The 25,294-nt window shown below is 55.7% G+C and overlaps 16 protein-coding genes across 25 annotated transcripts; 7 read left to right on the top strand and 9 right to left on the bottom strand.

The window, feature by feature from the left end:
- Nucleotides 1-347: 347 nt before the first annotated feature.
- KVP17_004560 (uncharacterized protein) lies at nucleotides 348-779 on the top strand (the record flags this gene model as incomplete). The annotated part of the gene is made up of 1 exon (XM_068522844.1): nucleotides 348-779. The coding sequence occupies one exon, from the start codon at nucleotides 348-350 to the stop codon at nucleotides 777-779; it is 432 nt and encodes a 143-aa protein (XP_068376292.1).
- Nucleotides 780-790: 11 nt separating this feature from the next.
- Nucleotides 791-2,065, bottom strand: KVP17_004566 (uncharacterized protein; the record flags this gene model as incomplete). The annotated part of the gene is made up of 1 exon (XM_068522851.1): nucleotides 791-2,065. The coding sequence occupies one exon, from the start codon at nucleotides 2,063-2,065 to the stop codon at nucleotides 791-793; it is 1,275 nt and encodes a 424-aa protein (XP_068376299.1).
- A 412-nt stretch (nucleotides 2,066-2,477) lies between these two features.
- KVP17_004559 (uncharacterized protein) lies at nucleotides 2,478-3,548 on the top strand (the record flags this gene model as incomplete). Its single annotated transcript, XM_068522843.1, has 1 exon — nucleotides 2,478-3,548. The coding sequence occupies one exon, from the start codon at nucleotides 2,478-2,480 to the stop codon at nucleotides 3,546-3,548; it is 1,071 nt and encodes a 356-aa protein (XP_068376291.1).
- A 670-nt stretch (nucleotides 3,549-4,218) lies between these two features.
- On the top strand, nucleotides 4,219-5,823 carry KVP17_004565 (uncharacterized protein; the record flags this gene model as incomplete). Its single annotated transcript, XM_068522850.1, has 1 exon — nucleotides 4,219-5,823. The coding sequence occupies one exon, from the start codon at nucleotides 4,219-4,221 to the stop codon at nucleotides 5,821-5,823; it is 1,605 nt and encodes a 534-aa protein (XP_068376298.1).
- Nucleotides 5,824-5,843: 20 nt separating this feature from the next.
- Nucleotides 5,844-10,744, bottom strand: KVP17_004555 (uncharacterized protein; the record flags this gene model as incomplete). Of its 3 annotated transcripts, XM_068522836.1 has the most annotated exons (3): nucleotides 5,844-6,177; nucleotides 6,204-10,514; nucleotides 10,542-10,744. In XM_068522836.1, the coding sequence occupies 3 exons, from the start codon at nucleotides 10,742-10,744 to the stop codon at nucleotides 5,844-5,846; spliced, it is 4,848 nt and encodes a 1,615-aa protein (XP_068376284.1). The 3 variants fall into 3 exon arrangements, with proteins under 3 accessions (XP_068376284.1, XP_068376285.1, XP_068376283.1); XM_068522837.1 differs by lacking the exon at nucleotides 10,542-10,744 and having other exon boundaries at nucleotides 6,092-10,327; XM_068522835.1 differs by lacking the exons at nucleotides 5,844-6,177; nucleotides 6,204-10,514 and having other exon boundaries at nucleotides 10,538-10,744.
- Nucleotides 10,745-10,763: 19 nt separating this feature from the next.
- Nucleotides 10,764-11,142, bottom strand: KVP17_005343 (uncharacterized protein; the record flags this gene model as incomplete). The annotated part of the gene is made up of 2 exons (XM_068515151.1): nucleotides 10,764-10,973; nucleotides 11,002-11,142. 2 exons carry the CDS (start codon nucleotides 11,140-11,142, stop codon nucleotides 10,764-10,766), a joined length of 351 nt encoding a protein of 116 aa, XP_068376301.1.
- A 60-nt stretch (nucleotides 11,143-11,202) lies between these two features.
- On the bottom strand, nucleotides 11,203-11,814 carry KVP17_004557 (uncharacterized protein; the record flags this gene model as incomplete). The annotated part of the gene is made up of 1 exon (XM_068522840.1): nucleotides 11,203-11,814. The coding sequence occupies one exon, from the start codon at nucleotides 11,812-11,814 to the stop codon at nucleotides 11,203-11,205; it is 612 nt and encodes a 203-aa protein (XP_068376288.1).
- A 907-nt stretch (nucleotides 11,815-12,721) lies between these two features.
- On the bottom strand, nucleotides 12,722-13,090 carry KVP17_004564 (uncharacterized protein; the record flags this gene model as incomplete). The annotated part of the gene is made up of 1 exon (XM_068522849.1): nucleotides 12,722-13,090. One exon carries the CDS (start codon nucleotides 13,088-13,090, stop codon nucleotides 12,722-12,724), a length of 369 nt encoding a protein of 122 aa, XP_068376297.1.
- A 15-nt stretch (nucleotides 13,091-13,105) lies between these two features.
- Nucleotides 13,106-14,609, bottom strand: KVP17_004567 (uncharacterized protein; the record flags this gene model as incomplete). Its single annotated transcript, XM_068522852.1, has 2 exons — nucleotides 13,106-13,677; nucleotides 13,706-14,609. The coding sequence occupies 2 exons, from the start codon at nucleotides 14,607-14,609 to the stop codon at nucleotides 13,106-13,108; spliced, it is 1,476 nt and encodes a 491-aa protein (XP_068376300.1).
- Nucleotides 14,610-14,643: 34 nt separating this feature from the next.
- Nucleotides 14,644-15,294, top strand: KVP17_004562 (uncharacterized protein; the record flags this gene model as incomplete). The annotated part of the gene is made up of 1 exon (XM_068522847.1): nucleotides 14,644-15,294. One exon carries the CDS (start codon nucleotides 14,644-14,646, stop codon nucleotides 15,292-15,294), a length of 651 nt encoding a protein of 216 aa, XP_068376295.1.
- Nucleotides 15,295-15,296: 2 nt separating this feature from the next.
- Nucleotides 15,297-16,895, bottom strand: KVP17_004553 (uncharacterized protein; the record flags this gene model as incomplete). Of its 3 annotated transcripts, XM_068522830.1 has the most annotated exons (3): nucleotides 15,297-16,398; nucleotides 16,426-16,772; nucleotides 16,800-16,895. In XM_068522830.1, the coding sequence occupies 3 exons, from the start codon at nucleotides 16,893-16,895 to the stop codon at nucleotides 15,297-15,299; spliced, it is 1,545 nt and encodes a 514-aa protein (XP_068376278.1). The 3 variants fall into 3 exon arrangements, with proteins under 3 accessions (XP_068376278.1, XP_068376277.1, XP_068376279.1); XM_068522829.1 differs by lacking the exons at nucleotides 16,426-16,772; nucleotides 16,800-16,895 and having other exon boundaries at nucleotides 15,297-16,376; XM_068522831.1 differs by lacking the exon at nucleotides 15,297-16,398 and having other exon boundaries at nucleotides 16,422-16,895.
- A 108-nt stretch (nucleotides 16,896-17,003) lies between these two features.
- On the top strand, nucleotides 17,004-18,762 carry KVP17_004561 (uncharacterized protein; the record flags this gene model as incomplete). 2 transcript variants are annotated; one of them, XM_068522846.1, is made up of 2 exons in its annotated part: nucleotides 17,004-17,289; nucleotides 17,501-18,762. In XM_068522846.1, 2 exons carry the CDS (start codon nucleotides 17,004-17,006, stop codon nucleotides 18,760-18,762), a joined length of 1,548 nt encoding a protein of 515 aa, XP_068376294.1. The 2 variants fall into 2 exon arrangements, with proteins under 2 accessions (XP_068376294.1, XP_068376293.1); XM_068522845.1 differs by having other exon boundaries at nucleotides 17,004-17,532; nucleotides 17,561-18,762.
- Nucleotides 18,763-18,788: 26 nt separating this feature from the next.
- KVP17_004558 (uncharacterized protein) lies at nucleotides 18,789-20,241 on the bottom strand (the record flags this gene model as incomplete). 2 transcript variants are annotated; one of them, XM_068522841.1, is made up of 2 exons in its annotated part: nucleotides 18,789-19,137; nucleotides 19,178-20,241. In XM_068522841.1, 2 exons carry the CDS (start codon nucleotides 20,239-20,241, stop codon nucleotides 18,789-18,791), a joined length of 1,413 nt encoding a protein of 470 aa, XP_068376289.1. The 2 variants fall into 2 exon arrangements, with proteins under 2 accessions (XP_068376289.1, XP_068376290.1); XM_068522842.1 differs by having other exon boundaries at nucleotides 19,178-20,178.
- Nucleotide 20,242: 1 nt separating this feature from the next.
- KVP17_004554 (uncharacterized protein) lies at nucleotides 20,243-22,931 on the top strand (the record flags this gene model as incomplete). Of its 3 annotated transcripts, none has more annotated exons than XM_068522834.1 (3): nucleotides 20,243-21,241; nucleotides 21,461-22,456; nucleotides 22,485-22,931. In XM_068522834.1, 3 exons carry the CDS (start codon nucleotides 20,243-20,245, stop codon nucleotides 22,929-22,931), a joined length of 2,442 nt encoding a protein of 813 aa, XP_068376282.1. The 3 variants fall into 3 exon arrangements, with proteins under 3 accessions (XP_068376282.1, XP_068376281.1, XP_068376280.1); XM_068522832.1 differs by lacking the exon at nucleotides 20,243-21,241 and adding an exon at nucleotides 21,381-21,390 and having other exon boundaries at nucleotides 21,420-22,456; XM_068522833.1 differs by lacking the exons at nucleotides 21,461-22,456; nucleotides 22,485-22,931 and having other exon boundaries at nucleotides 20,243-21,376.
- Nucleotides 22,932-23,005: 74 nt separating this feature from the next.
- Nucleotides 23,006-24,767, top strand: KVP17_004556 (uncharacterized protein; the record flags this gene model as incomplete). 2 transcript variants are annotated; one of them, XM_068522839.1, is made up of 3 exons in its annotated part: nucleotides 23,006-23,680; nucleotides 23,710-24,490; nucleotides 24,517-24,767. In XM_068522839.1, 3 exons carry the CDS (start codon nucleotides 23,006-23,008, stop codon nucleotides 24,765-24,767), a joined length of 1,707 nt encoding a protein of 568 aa, XP_068376287.1. The 2 variants fall into 2 exon arrangements, with proteins under 2 accessions (XP_068376287.1, XP_068376286.1); XM_068522838.1 differs by lacking the exon at nucleotides 24,517-24,767 and having other exon boundaries at nucleotides 23,710-24,516.
- A 162-nt stretch (nucleotides 24,768-24,929) lies between these two features.
- KVP17_004563 (uncharacterized protein) lies at nucleotides 24,930-25,208 on the bottom strand (the record flags this gene model as incomplete). Its single annotated transcript, XM_068522848.1, has 1 exon — nucleotides 24,930-25,208. The coding sequence occupies one exon, from the start codon at nucleotides 25,206-25,208 to the stop codon at nucleotides 24,930-24,932; it is 279 nt and encodes a 92-aa protein (XP_068376296.1).
- Nucleotides 25,209-25,294: the final 86 nt, after the last annotated feature.

The following is a 25,294-nucleotide window of genomic DNA, read 5'->3' as shown; positions in this document are numbered from 1 at the left end:
AACTTCGACAGCGGACACACAGCCGCTTTCCTTCACTGTCATGGTGCGGCCCGTACAGAATCCAATAACAGATACTCCTCTTCTCTCTGCGCGCCTGCTGGCGTCGGAACTTCCGGTGGCAGCACCCTCCGTCATACCACCAACCTTGCCTGGGGTTCGACTGGAGGCGTGCGTACGGCCTGTGCAACTGTCGAGTCGGACGCAGTTGTATCCCGTATCGAAGGCTGCTCATGCATTTACCAGTGTGCGACCTCTGTGGGCCCCAATAGTGACTCCCTCTCCCTGGCAAGAGCCCTTTAAACCGCAGAAGAGAACGCGAGACAACCGTGATTTGTGAAATAAGCAAAATGAAGCTGTTCACCCACAACTTGCTGCAGTGCAACCGCAAACAGTGCTCTGGGGGCTTCCCGCTGCGAATAGTGCTCAAACAACCTCTGGTCGACCTCCTTCCCCGGCCTGCTCCGGCAGAGGACTACCAACTGGAAGACAGTTTCGAAGGTGTGCGGTACGGTCGGGAATTTGACCCCGAGTTTGTGAAGGCCATGCTGCAGAAGGTGGAGTGGGACGCGCTGCGCTCCACAGTGCAGGAGCTCGGCGCTTCTCTGCCAGAGTCCGTAAGTCCTACTGATTTGGAGAACGAAGACTTCCTCAAAACGATGCACGATACACTGTTTATGCAGGAGGTGGTCGAAGCAGACCTTGTCTGCCCACAATGCGCTCGAGTGTTCAATGTGTCCAGTGGTATACCCAATATGCTGTTGAACGACACAGAAATTTAGAACGAAAAACGTCAGGGCTGCACCACGAAGTGAGACTGCCGGGGCCCAGTCAACCGCATGAAGCCATCCGCCCCAATCCGGATCAGCTGCGCAGGGGTGTTGCCGACGTTGACCTTGACTTGCAGCTCGCCATTGTTCTGACGCAGCACATGGGTGTTGAGATTGTAAGCGACTTTAGCTTTGGCGGGTTGGGCTTGCTGGATCATACCTGGCTGCCGCATCATTGGCTGCATCATCACCGCTGGTTGTTGCGCCATTGCCGGCTGTTGCATCATCACCGCTGGTTGTTGCACCATTGCTGGTTGCTGCAATGCTGGCTGCACCATGCCAGGCTGTTGCATCATCGTGGGCTGCGTCATCGGGCGCACTACCGCCTGCGGCGCTCCTGGAAGGGGGACAGGGAATTGTTGTTGGGCAGCTGTCTGCATCCGGGGGGGCTGCGGCTCGTCGAAAAAGTTAACGGCTGCATCTGCAGACGGATGCACGAACAGGGTAGCCAGCACCGAGGTCAGACGCTGGGCGTAGTGTACATCGATCTCGTCCACGCCACCAGATACGGACGACCTCAAATTCATGACGTACACCAGAATGCCTTTGTTGTCCATGATGGGCACAGCTACCTCAGATACCGTGACGGCGTCGCTAAAGGATCCAGATCCGACTCTGAAAACGGCGCCTCCGGACCTGAAAGCTTCGCCAACGGGGCAGCCAGCGTCCAAGCCGATCACCGAGTTGAAATGGATACGAGATGAGATGCTGGATTTGGAGTGCTCCAGTTGCAGTTGGTCAAGTTTAGTGCCGGTGGTCATGTAGGCTCTGAAAAAGCCGACGAAGTCACAGGATGGCTTCAGCTGCAGGTTGATTTGGTGGGCCACTTGATCAAACAGCGCCGCCGGAGCTGCTCCAGTGTTGTTGCCGATTATTTCTTCAGCGTTTTTGATAACTCGTTCCCAGACTTCCCGCTTGTTGACTGCCGGGGCCACAGCTTGGGGCTTGCCGCATTGCGGCATCGGTACGACGTGTTGGGCCATCGCGACGGGAACGGGCATTGCATGAGGCATGTAGCGGTTGCAGTGGTGATGCTGGTGGCCGTGCTGGTGGCCGTGCTGGTGACCGTGCTGGTGGACGTGGTGGTGACCGGGGTGGTGGTGGTGACCGCAACGTGCCTGACGGGGACAAACATGAGGGTTGGGTGTCGCCTGGGCACGTTGTTGCGCTCGAAGGACCTCCTCCTGCTGTCTTTGTAGATCAGTCAGCTTCTGGACCGACTCTTGTAGTTTTGACATGGGCCTTATTCCTCGGTCGCTCGCCAATGTTTTGCTTCTCAGGGACCCTAATGATTGAATGGACCCAGGAGTTTGCGATCTGGACTGGGACTTCTCCGAGGCTCGGCTTTGCAGGACACCAGACAAGCCAGCAGTCGAGAGTTGGCTTTTCTTAACACTGGTTGCTGACAGATTAGACTCCGACGAAGATGGTTTGGATGCAACAGCAGAAGACCCTGAAACTGCAGCAACTGCAGATTCCAAGAGCATTTGACCGGTGCTTACAGGTTGTGGATCTTGAAAGCGAAGCATATAACGAAAATAGATATTTGTCTTCTAATGTTCCGAACGTAGCCCCTCCCTGCTACAGAGATCCGTGTACATTCCACTTGATCCACTGTCAATTGAACTGAATAAAAGCTGAAATTCGGACATGTCTTCGCGATTGGACGTCTCCAACCCGAAGAAATGCTTGGGTCGAGCAGTGTTTCGCCTGCTGGCTGCAACACAGGCGCTACAGCCCCCATCTCAAATGGGTCGTGAGTCGGATCCTCTGTACAATGTGGGTCTTCCGCAGGCCGCCGCTGAAAACGCGCCAGTTTCCTGTCGGTTTCAAGGAGTCGACTTCCACATGATCCCGCGGTTTGTGCGGTCGTTTTCAGGGAGGGATTATTGGACCGTAACCGAAGAGGAGAACCGGACGGAGTTCACGTTCCCGTACCAGGACGAGCGCGGCCGATGCTACGAGATTAGAGCACAGTTTGCCCGAAATCCCAATGATGCACCAGTGATTCGGGATTACTTGAAGGAACTTTTCGAGCAGGGTGGCAGAGCTCTGCTCTCGGTGGACGAAGCCCGTTCCGTAAACATGTCGGCCGCTTCGCTAATCGTCAGCAAATCTGCTGCATCCACCAAGGCTGAGAGGTCCCGCACAACAAAAGGTGGTCGCGTGGCAAAGCTGAGCCATCGCGTCCGCCAACTGGAGGAAAAGCCCTCTCCAGATCCCGAGAGACTGGCCGACGCCAACGACCGGCTCCAACGAGAGCTGGATGAGCAGCAGCGGCAACTCGAGAAGGTCCGCGACGCAGAGCACGCCACCAAAGCGGAGGTCGCGTATCTCCGCGGAGCGTTTGATGCGCAGGAGAGAAACAAACGGTCACGACCATCGGTCGTGACCTCCAACGGCAAGTCTGACTTCCTGCGTGCTGAGCTGCAGTCGCTAGCCAGACGCCTTTCGGACATGAACAACAAACTTTTGGACGCGCATAAGCCGTCGGTAGTGGTTACTCCGCCGGGCTCTGGCTGGAGCGAGTGTCAGTCGTGCTGCAGTTGCAGCTCCTGCTGTTCTGCTCCTTGCCAGGGGTGCGTTCAGCCATGGCCGGTCACTGCGTGCCCAGTCATTCCCACCGCTATGCTGCCAGCTCCCTTGTTGCCATTGGCTCCCCTCATACCAGTTCCACTCCCTGCAACTATGCAAGCGCAAGCAGCGCATGTTCAATGGTAATGTAATTTTGTTGCGGAACTGTATCCACAAATACCCCAAAAGCAATACCCCCAATATCATGTCATTCGCCCTAGGGAGTATCTTAGTAGTTGCCACGTTCGCTGCATCCTGCAAGCAAGGACCTTCCTGTACATTAGGGGGCAATAAGTTTGCATGGAGCCAAATACCAGAGTGGCAGGCCTGGTGCGATTACACCATTGGTGCTGCAGCTTCTTGTGAAGCAGCGAAGGCGACATCCATGGGCAACCAGGCAGATTGTGGAATCGTAATTGGCGGAGTGGTACCGACTTGTGAGCAGCGAGACGATATCAAATTTGGGACTGCATCTTTTCCCTGGGCTTCGGCTGCTGGATGGAAGACCTATTGTGATGAGATCGTAGCGACTGCGGCTTCGTGCTCTGACGCCCTAGCCAAAGCGCTAGCAAACGGAAGTGACTGTGGCCTCACCGGGGGATCCGGCGGTGGCGGAACTACCACTACAACACGAATTATGACCACGACCAGGACCACGACTAGGACCACGACTAGGACCACGACCAGAACTACGACCAGAGCTACGACTAGAGCTACGACTACTCGAGGTGGAGGAGGGGGAGGTGGAGGAGATCCGAAGGTTTTTCACTACTTCCCAGCATGGGGGCTGTGGACCCGGGATTACAATGCCTGGTGGATGCCGGCCGGAAAGGCTTCTGGCATGCTCTACGCCTTTTTTGAGGTGACTGCCGAATGCACATGTGTGTCCACCGACGAAGGAGCTGACTTCAAAAAAGGGGCCTCCTGGGGCGGCATCGTCAACCAGATCCACGGCGCAAATGACTACCAAAGTTCTTGGGACTGGAAGGGTTGCTCTGGTAATCGCGGGCACATTCAATCCCTGTGTACGGCGCATCCTGAATACGAGATCCTAATGTCCATCGGAGGCTGGACCCTCTCCAGCCATTTCCACAGTTGCCTGAAGACTCCTGAGAAGAGAGAGAAGCTAGCCGAATCGATACGAGTCACTCAAAGCAAATATGGGTTCTTCAAAGGTATTGACATTGATTGGGAGTACCCGGGTAAATTCACCGACTCAGGCGGTGAGCGACCGTTGACAGACGTCCACAAAGACACAAAGTTATGGGCAGAATTCCTCAAGGTTCTCAAAACGAAGATGCCAGACAAGTACCATTCCGCTGCCCTTGGCATGAACCCTGAACTGCTGGACAAAGAGTTCGCCACCACTGACTTCTGCGACGTCCTCAACGATCTGAAATACGTGTTCACCATGTCCTACGATTTTTATGGAGCTTGGGCCAACATCACGGGCCACAATGCTCCGATGACGTCAGACCCCGCGAATCCCCTAATGATCCCTAAATTTAGCGTCAAGGAGTCGATGGAGGTTCTCATTGGCCACTGGAACGACAAGTGCAAGGCAAAATATGGAGCGCTGGAACACAAAATCGTGTTGGGACTGGGCGCCTATGGCCGATCATGGACTGGTGCCAGCAGCACCGAGGTCAAGCCAGGGCTCCCCGGGCTCTACGCCTCGGTTCCGGGGTCTGGTGAGGCCATCTATGGACCGGGGTCCATCACTGACGCTGCTGGAGTCGGATATGGAGCAATGGACTTCTGGGATATCAAGAACAAGTACCTCAATGACCCTGGCGTGAAGCGTTACTGGGACGATGTGGCCCAGGTGCCCTACCTACTGGGGGAACGGAACGACAAGGTATGCTGCTTGGCCACCGAGCACGGCAACTCCTCGGCCCTGTGCAATGCGGCGGATTGCAAGCATCCAGGCAAGTTCTTCATCTCTTACGATGACGAAGAGTCGATCAAAATCAAGGCTCAGTACGCCAAGTCCAAGGGATTCGCTGGGCTTATGTTCTGGGAGGGGTCGGGAGACCGCGAATGGGATCTGCTCAACGCGGCTTATGAAGGCTGGGGTAGCAGTATCCGCGCACCCAACAAGTACCGGCCCGTCAGCAGCGTTCCTGAGTTTTGCGGACCCGACGATGAGGTGATCCCTGGGTTTGATCCCGGCACTGGATGTTACATGTACGACTCCTGGTGGATATCGGACTCCTGCAGCGACCTAGCTGACCAATTCGAGACGAAGTTGCTGCGACAGCGCCATACAGACAGAGGTACATGTTGCCAAGATGTTGGAAACCGTGTCGGCGGCTTCGGAACCGCTGACCAGCTGAAGGCCGAGCTACGCGCTGGAAGTGCGAGTACCTACCTTTGCCCTGGCTCTGTGGTTGCTTCTCAAGGTTCTGGTTGCGTACCCTGAGCAGTCTTTTGTGACAAAGACTAAGTCTTTTGGATAGTGTGAAACCAGCTGACAAACACTTTTGAAATCAGCCGTGCCTTGTTTTCCCGTGCCAAAAGAACTAGTTGAAGTTTAGCATGCTGCTTCTGGCTGCATCTCCGCCTCCACCTGTCGAAGAACGCCTGGCTGAGCTGCAGCTGGTTGAGGTCGAAGCAAGACTCAGCGTACAAGGTCACAATCCGTCGCTGTCGGACGCGTTGGCAGTTTGAAACCAAAGCTGTCAGCAGCTCTACACTTCGACGTCGGCGGTACTCATGCCCGGCGAACTCAACCAACTTCGCTTGGTACAGAGCGGCCGCCCATCGATCGTAGTACCTGTGTGTGTATAGCCTGATGCCCACTTCCTTTGTTGGATCAGTAACTTGGGCATGTGCCGTGTCTGTCCCCGCCAGCAGGTGAAGGCGGTCAGCGCCAGAGAAAGCTGACGCAGGACCTCTTCTCGTCGGTAGAACATCCGGCGTTCGGCAAGCTCGCCAGCCCAGTCGTTGAAGACAGCCCGAACGTCTACCCGCTGGCCTGCCACCTTTGCGAGCGCCCATCGTCTCATGCAAGACAGAAGGTCGATCCTGGAAGTCTGGATCTGCAGAAGAAGCGAGGTGACTGAACATCGGATCAAGTCTTGCGTCCGACCCGACACAGCCGATAGTGCGACTGCCCTGGCCTTTAGCGTGGTGAACGCCAGTCGAGTTTCAACGTTACGCAGGGTACTGCGTATGCGCATCATAACTCTGACGCCCATAGCCATACGCATGGTCTCCATGACGTGAGACCTTACTGCTGCGCTCAGAATGCGGTGAATGGTACGGGCAGCCCCAGGCTGCCGTGCCCGCTTCCACCACAGCGTGAACCGTTCTCGGAGGCTGTACAGCATGACGTAGGCTCTGCACTGGACGACGACCATGTCCTTACGCCGTAGGTGCCGTATCCACACGCGAAACGCCTTGGTAGCTGTCCGAACACGTGAACGCTGGCGTACCTCCCTCGCCTTGGCGTAGAGAGTTCGATATTTCTGATGAAACCGGGCGAGTGCGAGCCACGCGCAGAACAGGGCCCTCAATTTCGGTTTACACACCGCTTTGAGTGTTATACTCGCCATGAAGGCTCGCCTCCATAGGATGAGCCCTCGCCGCTTCAGACACTCGGCGTGTAGTTTGCGAACCCACTGCCTGAAAACGAAGCTCCGTCTTTTCCAGTGCAAGAATATCGGTCTTACATCAGACACCAGTGGCCGAATTCTCCATTGAACCCAAGATTCGCGTATCATCGCTTGTGAGATACGAGAATCCACCACCGCGACTGCGTCGGGCCACTGCTGTTGCCTGGCCACTAAGGCCTGCCAACCTTGACGGAGTGCCGGTCTACGGAGCGTCCTAGCGATCTGTGACGCGGCTGAAAGCCTCCTCCAGCAATTGAAAGCCCCTCGCTGGAGAAAATGCAGATAGCGATCTTTGGAGAGCGTAGTCATCGCCTGTCGCGCTCGGAATGCATCCAGCCATATGACAAAACACGATCCAAGCCCGCGTGTTCCGCTGCGCACCTTAAGCTCCGTCCAGCAAACTCGGGCTCGCGCTTGGCGCTGCTGTACCGCGTAGGTCATTTTCTTCCATACATACTTCAATGTGCCATGGATCTCGAATAGGATACTGATGAGCTCCAAAGCGTCGCATTTGCGAAATCGAGCATGGATAGCTTGGAGGAGTCTGGTCGTGAAGGTTCCATGGGACGCCACCACCATCGGAGCCACGTTGCCACTGTCAATTGCCAGCACTCGACCAACAAAGGCTACTGCCCTGGCGATATCATAGTCCACGAGAGCTCCGAAGGCGTTTGTGTCTCTGAACAGAGTAGACTTCATGTCCACCGTTACCATGTACCAAAGATGAAACGCCTTCAGTTGGAGTTGCAGATACGACCTCTCCCTCACAGCTGTCTCGACCGAGTCTTCGCGAGCGCGGGCGCAAGCCCACTTGGTCATAACGACGAGCGCCTTGAACACTCCCATGCGGTCCATGATAAGATTGGCGTGTCGTTCCGCGTAGAGAAGGGCCCACAGCTTTTTCCAATGGGCGAATGCTGAGCCCAGTATCCGTTTCACGTTGACAGCTGCAACCTCTGCGAGTTGTTTATGAACGGCCTGCCTCTGCCGGAAAGCCACAAAGAAGCGTCTCGCCATACTCAGAGACAGCAAATACACCCCTGGGGCCACGGAGGCCTTCCTGCGGACTCTGGACAAAGCCAGCCGCCTCCAGGTCGAGAACACAGTCGACAGCGACCAGGAGCTCCCCAGTGGACACGCGCACTCGACTCGCGCACGCCAGCTCCACACCCACTGCCGCCACATGTACCTCATGCTCCGTAGCTGCCAGCGGTTAGTAAGGCACTGCTCCGCGGTGTGCTGCTTGAGCCGGCGGTAGAGCACCAGTCGCCACCAAAGGAACTTGGTGCGTGACCTTCTCAAAACGATCACTTCATACTGCGCTTTAAGATGAGTAAGCCTTGCAGTTAAGGCTCTCCACATTAGGAAGGCTCCACATCGTAGGGATTGCCGGCACTGCCGACGAATAACCTCGGCTAATAGGCCATGTAACCTGAGCCTCTGAGTGAACACTCTCCACGTACTGAAGCACCGTCGCAGTCGCCGACGACGAAAGTGCGCTCGTGCCGTCTCGGTCTGTCGCCGCGACCCAGCGTGCAGCAGTGCAGAGCGTCGCCAGGCTACAAACAGGCGGAGAAGAAGGGCGCGTTGCGAAGGTCCTCCCACATCCACTGTCCGTAGAAATGCTTTAGGCCGCCGCTCTTGTTCCATCCGCGCCGCTCGGGACAGCAACCGGCAACAACGGCGCCAGATACGCCACTTCGACCTCAACCATACCTGACGTGTCTGACGGACCAAGCGACGCAGGCGTATCGCTCCCACCAGCCATGCCTCGAAGCACCGTTTCAGCAGTGAGCGCGCCACGCGCCGACTGCAGCTGTCGGCATGGGAGTCGTACGCCGCAGGTATCTGGGAGTCGTGCGCCGCAGGTATCTGGGAGTCGTACGCCGCAGGTATCTGGGAGCCGTACGCCGCAGGTATCTGGGAGTCGTACGCCGCAGGCAACTGGGAGTCGTACGCCGCAGGCAACTGGGAGCCGTACGCCGCAGGTATCTGGGAGCCGTACGCCGCAGGTATCTGGGAGCCGTACGCCGCAGGTATCTGGGAGCCGTACGCCGCAGGCAACTGGGAGTCGTACGCCGCAGGTAATAGGGAGTCGTACGCCGCAGGTAACTGTGGGTGCCTCGGGACACTCTTAAGGGCGCGGAATGCTTCACATTGGCGCCTGTAAAGGAGGCGAGCGACGCGCCTAGCTCCGAAGTCGACGTTGCGTCGTCGTGCTACAGCTGAAAGCCATTGGCTGCAGGCCCGTCTGAGCTGCATGAGCGAAACAGTCTTCGCAAGCACTGCCTGCAGCCGCCCCGCCCCTGCTCGTTTGGTCAAACATGAGAAAGCCGCCAGTGTGAGCGTCTGGTGCCAGCGGATCACCACAGGCGACAACGCCCGTCCGAGCAACGTTAGACCTCTCGTGGAACGCAGAAGCCTCGTCCAGCGTGAGAAGCTCTGGGCCCTCAATCTGGACTTCTGACGTGTTCTTACTTCCGCCTCGTGGAGGTGACAGCGGCATCTGTACTGGGTCAGGTACTTCCAGGCCAGAAGAGCTGCACGCACTGAGTCTGCCTGCGCCATGTCTTGGTACCACGCGAAGGCGTCCTTCAGCCGCGACAGCTTCAACCACGTCGCAAAAGCTAATCGAAGGTTGCTCCTGGACAGGACAACGATGCTGTTCGCCTTGGCTGCTTTCCATGTGGAAAAATATGTGATCAGCAACTCCTTGCCTTTGTGGTGCACATACGACTGCAAATGAGGCAGGAAGTCGCCCCAGCGGACAGACACCTCCAATCGAGCCGGAGGTGCCAGAGTCATGACCAGACGGAACAATCTAGTCTTATGACCAGGCTTGCGAGGAAGCAGTTCGTCCAGTACCATTTCCATTAGGAACTCATGCAAGAACGACTTGGTTCGGTTTTCCAGGGGGGGAGCCTCGTTGGCGTAATCACCCAGCAGGTTCTCGAAGAGAGAGTCAACCTTCAGACAATAGCCTGACTCCTGTCGTATGTTTCGCCAGACGTCGATCAACGTCTGCACTAGTTGGCATCTGAGTGATGGGCTGGCGAGCTCCAAAACCGGGACAATGGCTGCGGGATGCTCGCGAAGATGATTCATAACGCAGGCCGCGCGGGCTCGTTTCTGTTTAGCTTTCGTTAGAGCCTGGTTCCATTGGTGGAAACGCCGCCTCAGCACCCCATCGCGGTAGAGGAGGCCACGTTCTCGGTAACGGATAAACCAACATGTAAACTGCGCTGATAGTTGTCCTTTGGTTAGGGTGCGAACCGCAGCCTTCCGTGCTGTGGCGACCTTCCATCTCATAAAAGCTGACCGTGGCCGGCGCCTCAGCAAAAAGGCGCCGCGAAGATAGAGTAGAAGCCACCTAGTGTGGATCTTCGCCATCTGGTGGCCGAGGATTCGGATTCCAGTGCAGGCGCGACACTTGCCAATCCAATATGAAAAGGACCGCGATGCCAGGCTTTTCTGGTAGTACCTCAAGGAGGCGCGACTGATTAGTGAGTCTCCTGGCACCTACCAGTCCGAAACGTTCGCTGCTACGCTCTTCGTAGCTTCCTTGGCGATCCTCATGACCTGGGTCTTGAGGTCCCACGCACGTTCGGAATAGGTTGGAACATTGTGGCGTATCAGCACCGTTTGGGCTGCTTTGTCAGCCTGAGCACATGTTATGGGTGGGTGCAACAACGACATTGCCTCTTGTACGAGACTGCTGTCCTCCATGACCGATTACTCAGCGAATTTACGATGCCACAAAATATAGAAGCAGCATGAACGACGCTGCGAACATCACGGTCAACCAGATGGGTCCACAGCACACAGATCTTCCCAATATGGTGTCCACGTTCCTGAGCGTCCCTGCGATCTTGAATAGAGCGTCGCCGAATGTGGAAGCCATGGTGCTCAGCATGCTGTTGGACGCTTCCGTTTCTCTCTTTATCCCGTAGGACAACTAAGTTCGATAACGCCACGGATCTCACTGATTTGAGGTCATCGACCTTTTCTGACAGCTGTCGCACGGTCTCGTCGTTAGCCTCCTCGAGTTGCGCCGCACTACGCATAAAAGTGTCATCCTGAGTGGATGTCACGTGACCGAACAGCTTAGCTCTTTGTTCGTTCATCCTGGAGTTTGGATTGGGGTGAACCTCACGTTCGGTGCATGCAGATCTATATCCCCCTTTTTACTCCAGCAGCAACTGCGTTCTTGTGGTCTCCACTAGACTTTTACCCGGCAGCCATGTCTGCACTTCCTGGTGCTGGACGAAGAAACAAGTTTCGCGCAATGGATTCCCAGGCATGTCCCAATTCCCACTGAGAAACTCGCACTGAAGTCCCACAGTCTTGTAAACGTCTTGCCACACCAGTGTTATGGGCAATACGCCACCACCGCCCTTGCTGGTGGGCTCGCCAAACTTTCGCACCAAATCCACCGCCTTCATGTCCAACGTGACACCAAACGGAAGGGGTGCCTCACAGCTCAGCCAGGGGTCCCGCTCCGATGTCGATGTCGTGTAGACGTGCACGGCGCCCAGTCTGAAGGAGGGCTTACTTGCTCGAGCAATATCTCGATCGAAGGCGAACGATACACCCAAGGCCCGATAGTTCTCAAACACCACATCCTGGAAAGTTTTCCGCTCGCTGGTGGGCGGTCTCTTCGCATCCACCTGCTCGCCTCGTCGTCTGGCGGCGTGAACCGCTTGGCTCTTCAGATACTCTAGCTGTTTCAGGTACTCTTCCGAGTCCAAGTTGCAACCGAAAAGTCCAAGCCACTGCCGACTGATTGAGTCCAGCATATTCGCGAAATATGGCCGAGCTGGCAGTGCCTTTGGCGCAGGCGCTCTCCTCGAAGGACTTCAACGTGAGATCGCGGGCAGTCATATAACCCAGTTAGTATTGGACCTGATAGAAGAGCCCCTACCGCGGCAGCAAGTTAATCGGACTGTGAAACGTCTGAAGCCCCCACATGCAATTCTTCTGTTCAGGATATGCTCAGGACTGCTGCATGGATCCAAGTCGAAGACGGGCTCTCTGTGGTGTACCGTAGTCGCCCAGTGCCATCCCCAATTACTACGAAGTTGCTTACGACATGAAGGTCCACAGCAGCAAAGTGTAAGGGCAGCCTTCACCTCCACCCGGAAGCTGAAGTCTATTGAAAGCGCAGCCGTTAGGCTGCGGGGTCTGGTGGACTGTCTCTCCATCAACGTCAAGAAAAATATAGAAAGGCAAAGACTAATTGACAGGTGGTGGGGACCGGAGAAGGAGCCTCTAATGCGCCATGTTGAAGGACAAGCTTTGCATGCGGTGGCTTCTTGGACCAGCCTTCCTAGTGTGAAATAGGCTCGCGGCGAGCCCAACTAGGTGTCTTGAGTTTCCACTTTTTGTGGTTCGTTGACTGTGCAGTTGAATTGCTCGCAAGTACGCTCCGGACCGGTTGAGGTCGCCCCTGACTCAACGTATGCAGCCTCTGAGAGGCGGCGTTCGCGGCGGACAGGCCTGGCGGTCGTGAACTCTGTCGCATGGACATCTGCAGCCTTTGCTGCAGACCGAGGCACCGCCGATTCACCATTCTCTTCAGCTTCTCGTCATATTGTCTCTGGTGTCGAACCCAAGATTCAGCCTACACGAGTATTCCCCTGCAGCCGCCTTTTATCACTCAGAATTGGGAGGAGCGCCTCCCAGTCCATAAGTTTTTCCAGTGCGTCACGTGCAGGCTTCAAACCCTCGTTGTCGAGGCAATCCAGGTCCATGATCTTTACACTGGACTTGCAGACAGCGCACTGCCCAGCACTCTAGGTTACCGCACCCCGTGACCTCTACCAATCCAGTCCGTAGGCTTTTGCGGTCCAGAAACTTTTTCTCCAAACACGCTCTGCACGAGTAACAACCACATGTGCCCACAAGAGCGGCGGTCTCCAAACAGCCAAAACACTTGAAATTGGACAATGGCACGTCAATCGCAATCGTCACAGAGCGGGACACCAGCTTTCTTTCGCTTTCGTGCACTGGAATGCTGTCATCAAATAGCCGGCTCATCCGGTGGATTCTGGAGTCATCCTTAGCGTTCTCCATAATTGATTTTCCCGGTCACGGCAGCAATTTATCTTGAAGTCCCAGTGATACAGAGGACAAGCGTCGCTTGGAGAAGGGGTGCAATCTGAGGAAGAGCAGCGACCAAGCGTAGAAGATTGCAAAAAACAGCACCATGAATTCGCTGTCAAGTTCGTTGTACAGCATGACAACGTTGCCTATGACAATGGCCAGAGTGAAAACTGTCAACATCGAGCCCTTGAAGCCGGACATCCGATACAAATACAGTGAGGGCTCCTCCAAAAGCATTTTCCCAAGCACTACCAAAACATAAGGAAGAAGGATAGCCTGCATTGCATTGGCTGCTGACAGAAAAACGTCCATCTCCTGCTGGGATAGAAATGCGATCGCCAGCCCAACAGGCAAGATGGTGACGAGCCGGCTACCTATGATGCGGACGCGGGGAGATGCGCGGATGTCGAGGAATCCGTTCATGATTAGCTGGCCCGCAAAGCAGCCAGCGATCGACGCGTTCATACCGGAGGCTATCAGGCCAATGGCCCATACAGGGTAGGCCTGAGGCCCTAGGAGCGACTCCAGAGCAAGGCCGGCGTTACTGAGAGTCCATTCTGCGTTGGAAGGAGACATGCCGCCCACCATGTTGCTGCGACGTTTTTGCAGCGGCTGCTGAGAACACGAGGAGGACTGCTGCGTTCACGAGGAAGGCACACGTCAATCCAAAGGCATTCTCAGCATTAATATACGACGCCACGACTGATCGCTGGCGGTTTTGTTCATATGGGCACTCAGAGAGGTAGTGACGGCTGTTAACCAGGGCAGATTGCACAAGAATTGTGTGTGGCATCAGCAGGGATCCCATCAGTCCGATGGCTTGAAACGTGTACTGTCGAGGAAGTACGGGCAGTACAGCACCAAGGATGACATCTCCCATGGCAGGCCGCGAGACGACAGCAGCTGAAATGAAGATGCTTCCAGTAGCAAGCAGTAAGCAGAAGAAAATCCATTCCAGGGGTTTGATGCCGACTTTCGTGCAAAAAACTGCGAAGCTCAGGAAAAACCCGATCGTAGTCGACTTCCCAAGGGGGATCCCTGTCAAACTGTTGATGCCCAATCCGGTACCAATCATAGCTTGGATATCCGCGCTCAAAATGGCAACCTCCGCCACTAGCCACATGGTGATGGATACCCAGCGGGGATAGCGGATTCGTGTCAGCGAACACAGATCGGTGCCAGAATAGATGCCCACGTGCACCGACATGCCCTGTAGAATCCACCCACAAAAGGTGGCCAACAAGAGGACCCACAGGAATTTAAACGCAGTGCCTGGTACACCCGGCGTTGACAGTGCGCCGATCTGCAGGTCGGACTCCAGGTTTCCCGGATCGAGGTAGGCGACCACCACTAGGCCAGACGACCCAACAAATGAGCAGAACTGACGCCAGTTCCATCGTGAGCCCACACTCACGTCCACGTGCATGTCGTCCAGCACATCAGGAGCGCTCACGCTACTCTCTGTTGAAACATCTGGCGCTTGTACCATATGCCAATATACCGTGTGAAATGGTAAAATCAGCATGCTCACGCACACTGTGCTCAGTCACATTCGTGAGCTGCTGGAGGCAGGCGAGGCGCCTCGCCGTTGCGGAGAGGCGTTGTTGCAGGACGTATGCGCCTACGTGGAGGGGAGTGTGCCACGAGTGCCACCAGGGGGGAGCGTCGTCGAATTAGCTCGCTTTGATACGACCGGAGGCGTTCTCGTCCACTACACAGAGGGAGGGGCATATTGTCTCGCGTTATACTCGGCCAATCTGCTCGTGGCTGCCGCGCCGAGCTCCTTTGAGTCCTGCGCTGTAATCGGCCTAGGGGTCCTCGGGGTCACTGGGCGTTGCCTGGCGTATGCTCTCCTGGACCTGCCTTCCGCCTGCAACCCGGCGTTGAGACTGCGCCGCTCTGACGTCTTGAGCATCGTTCGGCGATCGGGAGCAAAGCTGCACGTAGCTCTTGACGGCGACAATGCCACAGCATATCTACTCACCGATGACTGCTGGATCACAAGGCATCGCGTCCAGATTCAAGGTTCGAAATTGATGTTAGTCGAAAAGGCCGAAGCTCAGCTGCTTCTCTCGACACCAGTGGATTCTTTTTGTGTCGTTGGGAGAGATGTCACTCTCTGCAGCCACAACGGAAGAGAAATACAAAACGTTCATTGGAGCATTGCGCATTAAAACTAACCAACGTCAGTGACCTCGATGCGACCCCGTTTCTGCTGCACAAGGTCGCGTTCCGGAGCCTCTCTGTATGGCACCCCCAGACACTCGAAGATCTCCGCCTCACTTCTGCAGGCGAACGGCTGCCCGGTGGCTGTCTTGTCTCCGCCCCTCCGCAAGACGGGACACAGCCCATGGTCTGACAAACTGAGACCCATGTGCCTGGCGTACAGACGCAGGCTTCGGTTGAAAATTGCTGAGCCTGTGAAGTGCAAAAGGGCGAAAGACCACTGACTCAGCGGGTAGGCTTTTATGTCCATACGGCGCAGATGCCCGCGATGGCGAATCACTCCCATCCAGGACTGCGATCCGTGCGAGCTGGTGTGGTCGCTGCTGGTGAGCGAGAAACACACGAACTCGCGCATCTTGAGGTGGTTAACCAGGTGATGCAGCTCGTCTCCAAGCTCTGTCTTGTCCAAACAAGTCATCAAGATGTCGACGTCACCGGAGGACTCCCGCCCTCGGCGGTAGGAGCCGCAGGTGACGCTCTTCACCGAGCAGCCCGTCCAGGTGGCGTTCTCCTTCGTAAACAGCTCATGCACTGCGGCCTGCACCTCTGCGAAGATTTCTTCCACTTCACTTCGAGACATCTTCAGGCTTAGCTCCACATGGTGCTCCAGGCAGTACCGCTGCTTATCATTGAGGAGGTCATCTTGCCGACGTCTGAGTTCGTCCAGAGATCGCACTCCCTGTCGGAACAGCTCGTCTGCCTTGGCGAGGCCTAGCCCCCAGACCGAGGCTAATTCAGCCGTCGTGGCTACTTTCTTGTCATTCTCGATCGCGAGGCGCTGACACTCATTAGTTGCGAGCAGCTCTTTCATCTTGTCCCTGGACCTGGCACCCACACCGGACAACGAGTCTACTTGCGCTTCTGTGGTTAATGTGTAAGTCAGAGATTTCAAAACTCGGACCGCTTTTTGGGCTGCGAAGCTACGCCAGTGCTCCCCCATGCTCGTGTAGGAGCGCTCCAATCGCTGGAAGGTCTCTATCAACAAACTGTTGTCCGCCGCGTCCCCGACGGGACCCGAATCTTTCCTCATGAACGCGAATTTATGGCGTCGCCTATGTTCAAACCCGGCTACATCCTACTGGTACACGCGCAGCTGCTGTGCGGTAGGCCTCCTCCCTTGTAAAAATGTGCAGGGGGGAGCCTCGTTGGCGCAGTAGACCCTCAAGCGCTTCATAGGATGTGTATTGTTCTTGTCCACCTCCTCGTCTTGAATTCTGAAAAGCTCTTCTCTGATGTCTTTGGATTCAAGATTGTCGACAGGCACGAATCGACCAGGCGCGGTCTCCAGCGTCGTAATGGCTTCTCCGAGGCAGTGCCTCAACGCCCGCGATAGCAACGCCGACCGGTCTCCCGATACCACAAGGATGTCCGCTTTCTGGATGAGTTTACCCACACGTTTAGGATCTTGGGAGGTGCAGGGCAAGCGCTGATTCCAAAGACCGACGACGCTCACCTTGACTTTGTTTCCACTCTGCTCTAGCTTTTTCTGCAGCAGCTGGAGCCGTCTTGGAGCCATGTCAAGTCCTACAGGCACAAAAAGATACCTCATATTTCAAAATGAGCCGATTACACCGGCTGGACGAGCATGTGAGTGAGAAGCAACATCAATGACTTGACAATCAGCCGCATTGCGGCCGGTGAAGTCGTTGAAAGGCCAATGAATGCCGTAAAGGAGCTGTTGGAAAACTGCCTGGACGCTGGGGCTCGTTGCGTACGCATCACAGTTGCCAACGGAGGACGGCATATCTCAATCGAGGACGACGGAGGTGGTATCCATGCAGACGACATGGGCATCCTGTGCGAGAGATTCACAACGTCTAAACTGCGGTCCTTCGAGGACTTGCAGAGGGTGACGTCGTTTGGTTTCCGTGGAGAGGCTTTATCTTCCGTGTCCTACGTTGCTAGAGTCACCGTCTCCACAAGAACCGCGGCTGCAACCAGCCGTCTGCAGCAGCTGTACATGGACGGGCAGCCAGTGGGGCCGGCCAAGTCGGTACCTGGGCCTGCCGGCACCACCATCGTGGTGGAGGACCTCTTTCACAACCTTCCGACACGCCGCGCCGCGTTAGCGCCGCCTCAGGAGGAGTACCAGCGGATATCCTCAATGGTGGCGGCGTATGCAGCTAGCAACTTGGATGTGGCATTCCTGCTCAGTCGAGCGGAACGCAAGAGCGGCGGCGCTCGAAGTAGGGCATCTGTCTCTCAGGCAAGCAGACGTGGTGTGCGATATGGCAACGCGGCCGATTTCCGGCAACCAGTTCGAGAAACTACTCGCCGTGGTGTCCACTCTCTGGGGCAAGCCTGCCAGCCAACACCTGTTTGAGTTCCAGCTGAATGTGCCCGGTGATGCCCACCGACCGCCTGTGGGCGTTTGGGGCGCCCTGGCATCCAGCAGTTACAACGTTCGTGGCGTGAACGCATTTTTGTTGTTCATCAACGATCGCCTCGTTGAGCACTCCGCCTTAAAGCGTGCCGTCCTGGAGGTGTATTCGCGTGTGTTACAGAAGGGAGTCAAGCCCTGGGTGCTCCTCAGCCTGCGCATCCCTCCAGAAGCCGTCGATGTGAACTTCCATCCGATGAAGAGGACTGTGCGTTTCATAGAGGATGACTTTATCGTCAAGCAGGTGGCAGAGGGGTTGTCGGAGCCCCTTATGAGACAGGAGCGCGTTTTTCATCCACAGCCCTTCCGCGACGAGAACGCAGGGCGTCCGCAGCGTCCTCAGCGCGTTCGCACTGACGCATCGCAAACTTCCCTACCAGTCACGGAGGATCACCCGTGGATGCTGCCTGTGCCCAATCCGATGGATCGTTTGTCCGAAATCACACACGGCCCTATTGCTGATCTTGCTGAACCTGGTACTGAGGCTTTGACGTCCCTGTCTGCACTCGTCCTGGTCGGGGCCGTAGATGCTGACCGTGCAGCGTTCCAAGCCGACTCCGACCTGGTCCTCGTCGACGTTCGACGCGCGTTCAAAGCCGTGCTGCGTCGGTCGCTCCTATGTAGGGAGGGACGTCTTCCAGTGCTGCAGTTGGAACCCACAGTCCCACTACATCTGCTCGTGTGTGAAGCCTCCATTCCGTCCCTAGTTGGAATGGCGGAAGCTCTGCAATCCTCCATGGGAATCTGCATTCGGGACAAGACCCTCTCAGCCCTGCCGAGGCCTCTAGGCGATTACTTTCCGCGAGTGCAGCATTTGCCAGGGCTGATGCAACGGTTGGCCGATCTGGGCCCCAATGTGGATGCCGTGGCCAGTGCCCTGGCAGACTTCTTTTCCCAGTGGGACGAGGACTACGAGTCAGTGCTGCGGCTGGTCGTGAGCCCGATCCTTCTTCGCAAGAAAATACCAGAAGCAGATTGTCACATTCAAAAGATCACATCTCTCAAGAGTCTTTACACAGTTTTCGAACGATGCTAATCATCTATCCGTCTTGTGACCCAATGCTAATCATCTACCCGTCTTGTGACCCGTTGCTTCTGGCTCTTAAGTATAGTGCCAGTCGCCACTGTGAAGTTGTGCTCCTTTCTCTGAACGGATTCCAACTTGTTATCTCGGGAGGTCTTGGCATTCTTTACCCACACTGGAGCCGTCCTCTTGTTACGAATCTTACGAATCTCTGGCAGGTCTTTGTATTTCGTGGACAGAGCCCGTCGGTAGCTGATTGCTTGCTTTTCTTGCAGTGTCTTGGGACCCAGCTTCTCAGAAGCGTTGGCCTTCCAAATTCTCAAACAAAAATCAGATGACGCGGACAACACAAACCGCGAATCGGAAGTAAACTGACAAGAGTTCGCGCTGGGGAATCATGAGAGAGAAACTTGGTCAGAAGACTTACTATTGCATCCTTTTCGTGTGATAGATTTCCCTGCTTCGGGTGAAGTTGGACTTCCATATCCTCACGGTACAATCGAAACTAGATGCAGCGAATTCCCGTCCTGTAGGCGAGAAGTCGATGTCGGTCACGGCGTTTGTCATATCACGATGGATGTGCAGAGGATCGTCCAGGCGACGCGCGTCGTAGGTGTACAGGTTGGAGTCCTCGTTGGCCACCGTTAGACAAAGCGGGTTGTATGGGTTCCAGGCGAGCGCATTTACCTTGTTGTTCAGCACCACCTTTTTTAGCGGCGAGGCTTCTCGAAGGTCATAAAGAACGAAGGCATTGTCGCCGGTACCGGCGGCGAGAAGAGACGTCTCGGCCGGATTGAACCGGCAGGCAGTGAAGCTGCTGTACCCCCAGGTCCATTTATGGACGGGAGCTCCACGCGACGTGTTCCAGATTTGTACGGAATCACCAGCAGACAACAACAAAGGCTCGGTTAGGTGGTGGTCGACGGTGTGGACGGCATCCGTCGAGAGGTATGTGGCAGTTGGCGAGATGCTCCGGGCGAGCACGTCGTCCACATGCGTCGCCTTCAGGTCAACGTGGTGGCCCCTGTCGTCCAGCTCCTCAGTGGTCATGTCCTCGGGGGCCAAGCTCTCAGGAATCAGCCACTGCTTGATCTTCTTATCATCACCGACAGTAAACGCGAACTGATCGTCCTCTGTCAGGCAGACGCTCCGTGCGAATCCTTCATGAGCATTAATAGCTCGGACACACGTCTTGTTGCCGAGATTCCACTGTCGCAGATCTCCATCTGCGCCGACGGTAAAGCACTCCGATACCCTTGTGCGGCAGCGCCGCACACAAAGGATGGCGTCTGTGTGGCCCTCCAATACGGCGTGAAGAGGCTTGGCAAACATACGATCCATCTTGGTGCCTATGAGCGCACGCTGGTATTCCCGTGCTCGTTCGAAGGGATGCAACACCGGGCTGGGGTTGGAGACGTGTTTGGCCATCTCTCCGCGCGCAGAGGGCACATAATCGTCAGGATCACGATGCAGCACACGGAATTTCACCATTATGGAGGAAAGGTTGGCGCTGTGGTCGAGAGCCGCCGACCACGCGCAGTTAGGGACCCTCTTCTTCGCCAGCGACCGACTCGACAAGGCTGAGCATCACCTCCGGAAGGCCGTGGAGCTCTGGGACCTGCCCCAATACCGTGTTGGCCTTGCCAGAGTGCTCATCCAGCAGGGAGACATCTCGACGGCGGAGGCCTCGCTGCGGGCGCTGCCCTCCAAGGCTTCGCGTAGCCTTCTTGCCTCTGCGCTCATCATGGACGGTAGGCTGAGTGAGGCTGAGTCTCTCCTTGCAGAGCTTTTGAACGAAGGTTTCAATGACCGAGAGATCGTCGGGAACTATACGTCGTTACTCCGACGGCACGGACGGAGTCAGGAGGCAGATCAGCTAGTGCTCGCGCGCATTCGCGAAGACCACCCGGATTTTGAAATGCCGCGGATTTCTCGAAGCACTTTGCCTGTCGGGTTTTCCCACGTCTTGTTCATTTTTGTGAGAGTCGGGCCAAAATACGACGTGGAGTACGTGAACGCGCACAGCCGAGCCCTCCATAGAGCCTTTAGATGCGTGGACTGCTTGGCGCGGCCCCGGTGCGACCACTTCTCGTGCCTGTGCCTCACTGACGACCCTGCGGGCCTCGCCCCTGACGTGCCACACCTCCTGGTGCCCCCAGGAATCCCTGGTTGGTGGAACAAGGCTTATTGCTTCTCTCCAGCCGTAGAAGCCCACGCAGCAATCTTTGGTCGACCACTGTGTGTGTACTTGGATGTCGACTGCTTCATATTGGACAACGTGCAAGCCATGTGCAGGCCTTACACGCTCGGCGTGGTGTCCTCGGCGCTCGTGGCTCACGACTACAGCCAACTCGGAGTGAATACCTCTGTGATGATATGGTCGGAGACGAAGACTTTAAGGCAGCTCTGGAGCAGTTGGGCTTCGGTACACCGGGTGTTGTGTCGATTTGACCACTACGTGGACATGGCACTTGGGTCGCTCAAACAACTTGTGAGTGGAGTGTGTGACTACCATGTTCATGGGCTGGGGGCGCCTCTTGTGATCTTTCCTGGAAAGCTGCAGCCAATGGAGGTGGCGGGCGACCATGATGCCACCCAATCCTACTTCAATTCTTCCTCAAAATAGCGAAATGGTGACTGGTGAGTTCTTTCTTCCGGCATCGACGCAGTGATCCTTAAATGGGGAGGCAAGGTATTTAAAGGTGTCGAGGTCGACACCAGTCGTCCTGTTTCCGACTTCAAAGCTACGATTCAAGAGCTGACTGGCGTTCCGCCAGCGAGACAAAAAGTCCTTCTAGGGGGCATTCTGAAGGACAACGCTGATCTCAGCAAGACCAAATTGAAGGAGAACCAGGTGGTGATGGTCGTTGGCGCTGTGGACGAGGTTAAGGCACCTGACACGAAAACGATCTTTCTCGAAGACCTGACGGTGGAAGAGAGAAACAAACTATTAAAGACGAAGGACGACGCTCCGCTCCCAGTAGGCATTACGAATCTCGGTGTAACCTGCTACTTGAACAGCGTCCTGCAGTTCCTAGCAGCCGCTCCGAGGTTCGTGGAACAGCTTAAGTCCATCAGCATCGGTCCCAACACTGTTAATCCGGATCGGTTCCTCGCGACTTCCATCATGACATCTATGCGGCAGTTGGAGACCTCTGATAAGGCGGTCATCCCGTCTCTCGCCGTCGACGCTCTGCGTAGGCGTTTCCCACAATTCGCTCGAAAGGCATCTTCTGGAATGGGGTTCATGCAGCAAGACGCGGAGGAATGCTTATCTTGCATCCTCTCGTCGACAGAGCAGCTACAGCTACCCACTGGCCGGTCGAAAGAGATCCCCGGTGCTCATGTCGGAACTGAAGTCGTCGACGACCTCTTCGGCTTTGATGTGGAGTGCGTTATGACGTGTGTCGACCCGGCTGGAGAGGCTCCCGTTACCACTGTGGAGCACATGCGTAAGCTGCCCATCCACATCGTGAAAGATGTGGGCCAGGGGCCTCCGATTGACGATCTGTACCAAGGCATACGTGGCGCGTTGAGCGAGACGCTGCATAAGCACTCACAATCTCTGGGCCATGACACAGACTTCGTTAAAACTTCTGCTCTCCATTCCTTACCGGAGTATCTTGTGGTTCATTTCGTACGTTTTGAATGGAAGAAGGCCCACGAGCTGGCTCGTACAGAGGCGACGCGAGCGAAGATCACGAGGGTGAGGCCTGCGGTGAATTCACATTCAGAAAGTATTGTTCAACCAGAACTTGGACTTGTACGAGCACTGCTCTGACTCTCTGAAACAGAAGATTCAACCTGGCAGGGACTTTCTCACTGAATTGATGGACCGAGAAGCCGCCGCCAAGCCAGAGGAGGACGAAACCTGTTCCACTCCCTGTGCGACAGTAACCTGCCCCACTGGGAGATACGAGTTGCTCTCCTCCGTCACTCATGTTGGCCGGTCGGCTGATAGCGGTCATTACGTCGGCTGGCGTCGGGCAGATGTAAAAGCCACCGCCAACGCTGAAGAGTGGGTGAAGTTCGACGACGACACCGTTTCCTCCATTCCCTGGAAGAACATGGACATCACAGGCGGCCGCTCTGACTACCATGTGGCTTTCATGCTCATGTTCCGTCGGTGCACAGTGGAAGTGGAGATGAACAAGCGTGTTAAGATGAGCAGTGATTCATAAGTAAGAGCGTCAATAAAGGAACAGACTCTTAAGTAGCGTCAAGATTAGCCGGTGTTTTAGAAGAAAATCAGTTTATGCACAAAGAAACCCCTGTCGTGTCAACCACAGACGCCTCATCGGAGGACAGATTCATTTCCTCTTTGCCTCCGCCGATGACGCCTGAATTGTCGTCGCTGTATGTGGGCCTGCACTCGTCACGCATCCGAAGAGGCGACCGCCCCGGCACTACCACAACGGATAGCTCTCAGGTCAGCGGCTCCACCGTTGCGGAGTTTTTGCAGTCATCAACGGTCTACCTCAGAGTCATGAAGAACCCGCAGCCTCCTCACCAGGAGCACTTACTCATCACTTACCCTGAAACTATGAAGTTCGACGAAGTGGCTGATGCCGCCCTGGTGAACATCAAGTTGGACACGCACGACCTGGCCGCTGGAGAGCTCGAACTTCTGCATCACATGCTGCCTCTGTTCGAGCTGCCGCTGTCTATCGGCCTGTGGACCAGCACCATCCAAACGCGCCGCCGTAACTCAGCCCTAGTGGGCGAGGATCGCGTAGCGCGCATGTCAGACTCGGTGCAGCTGGTGTTCGCTTTCTGGCGACGACGACGCGTGACCTACACTTGGAAGATGTTCTCAGGCATCAGAGGAGGCCTCACATGGGTGCACTATCGGTTTAATGAGACCGATGAGGTGAGGCCTTACAACTGCATCAACGACACGCTCGGACTCTCGTGGAAGATATCGTTCCCGGTGAGTACAATAGGGGTATCAGACACCAGGAGGCCGTCGAGATGCTGCGTCCCATAGTGAAGGAGTACAAACGACTCTATAAAAAGCACCAAAGGACGGCGTCGGAACGAGACGGCTTTCAAGAGCAACTTGGCGCGCTGCAACAGAACTGCGAGGCCTTGCGATTGAGTCTGAGGGAAGCGAGGCAGCAGCAGGAGTTGTTGGGAGCTAAACATGAAGGCGTTCTTAACGACATGCACCGAAGCCGTTCGCAAACTGAGTTGGCGTGGGCGGAAATGGACCGAGTAGAGGCACGCCTGCGTCTGGAGGCCACGTTCAGTGACATACGAGCCCCTCTTGCAAGTGATTGTTCGCGTAGTTTGCGGGAGGAGAGCGCCCGCTTGACGACGCAGTTAGAGGCTGCGCAGAATCTCGTCTTTGGGCTGTGCCGTGCCCCGGCGGATACAACCTTAAGACCGCAAAGACCGATGGTCACCGATGTCGGTGTTGGAGTTGACGAGCTGCGGGACGTCTCGCCTTCTGAAAGCCATTCCAGTGACGCGTCGGTGGCGCGCCAACTGCAGAACGCGGTACGCGTGGTTGCCGCTCAACACGCTGCTCATTCGACCGATGTTCGTCGCTTTCTGGCGGCGCACTCTGACTTGGAGAAGCACTGCGCTGCTCTCGTACGGGAGCTGGATGAGACCAAGCGCCGTGAGCAAGAGCTGTCAGCGCTCATGGCAGAGGTTTCAGCCAGGAAGGACCTGCACCACAAGTCCCAAACTGGGGATAGGTGTCAGCTATGGCTAGAAAAGAAGTCCTTGCGTAAGAGTGAGCAGCTGGAAACATACACATAGACCAAGTTTTGTCCTTGGTTTGCCGTAAGTTCGATAAGCTGAAAGAGAAACTCGTACGCCTGAAGACACGCCGCGGGCTGAAGTCGCGGGTGCACTACCGCGTGCTTCACGTCGTCTACCTCGTCTACGAGCTGTTGCGACTGCCGGTGTCGCTCTCCAAGTTGAGCAAGTCGGGGCTTGTGGACGGCGTGTGTCTCGGAAAGGAACGCTCTGTGGTGCTTCCGATTGTGAATAGGTACTACGTTCAATGAAGACGTTCATCCACGAAACATAAATAGGTATTCGTTCTGTCAGAATCAGACGAACGAACGAAAAAGATCTTATCGCCTGCCTTGAAGCATGAATGAGGATACAGAACGCTGGACAAAAAAAAACCAGGCTACTGAATGAACTAAATTTTAACAGTTGCAAATTTACACCGCTTCATTCTTGGCATCCCGACACAGACGAATAGGGCTGGTGTCGGCAGTGCTGGAGACGGTTCCCTTTAGGGACTCTACGATACATTCCAGCTCCCGAATCTTTGCCTCGTAGTCCTTTATTTTCGACTCCGTCCATGAGAAGTGCTCCTGGACGCTCTTCAAGTGGGCATTCATGTCTATGATGGATCCCTCCCACTTGCAGATGCCCCCAACGTGGAAGACACACTTCACTCGCACGGCCCACCAGATTTTCAACAGTCCTCCATCCATGGGCTTCCGCCGTACCTCCGTTCCGCACCCTAGACATGGTTCCCCCTCTGCAGGTGCGCAAGTCGCGCAATAAAGGCAATCGCAAG

Source organism: the organism of the source record quoted next (assembly GCF_019968985.1).
Source record: "MAG: Porospora cf. gigantea B chromosome Unknown PgB_NODE_256_length_25675_cov_122.151, whole genome shotgun sequence".
Lineage (NCBI taxonomy): Eukaryota > Apicomplexa > Conoidasida > Eugregarinorida > Porosporidae > Porospora > Porospora cf. gigantea B.
Note: the sequence above shows the minus strand (reverse complement) of the source record. Positions and strands in the feature narration are given on the sequence as shown.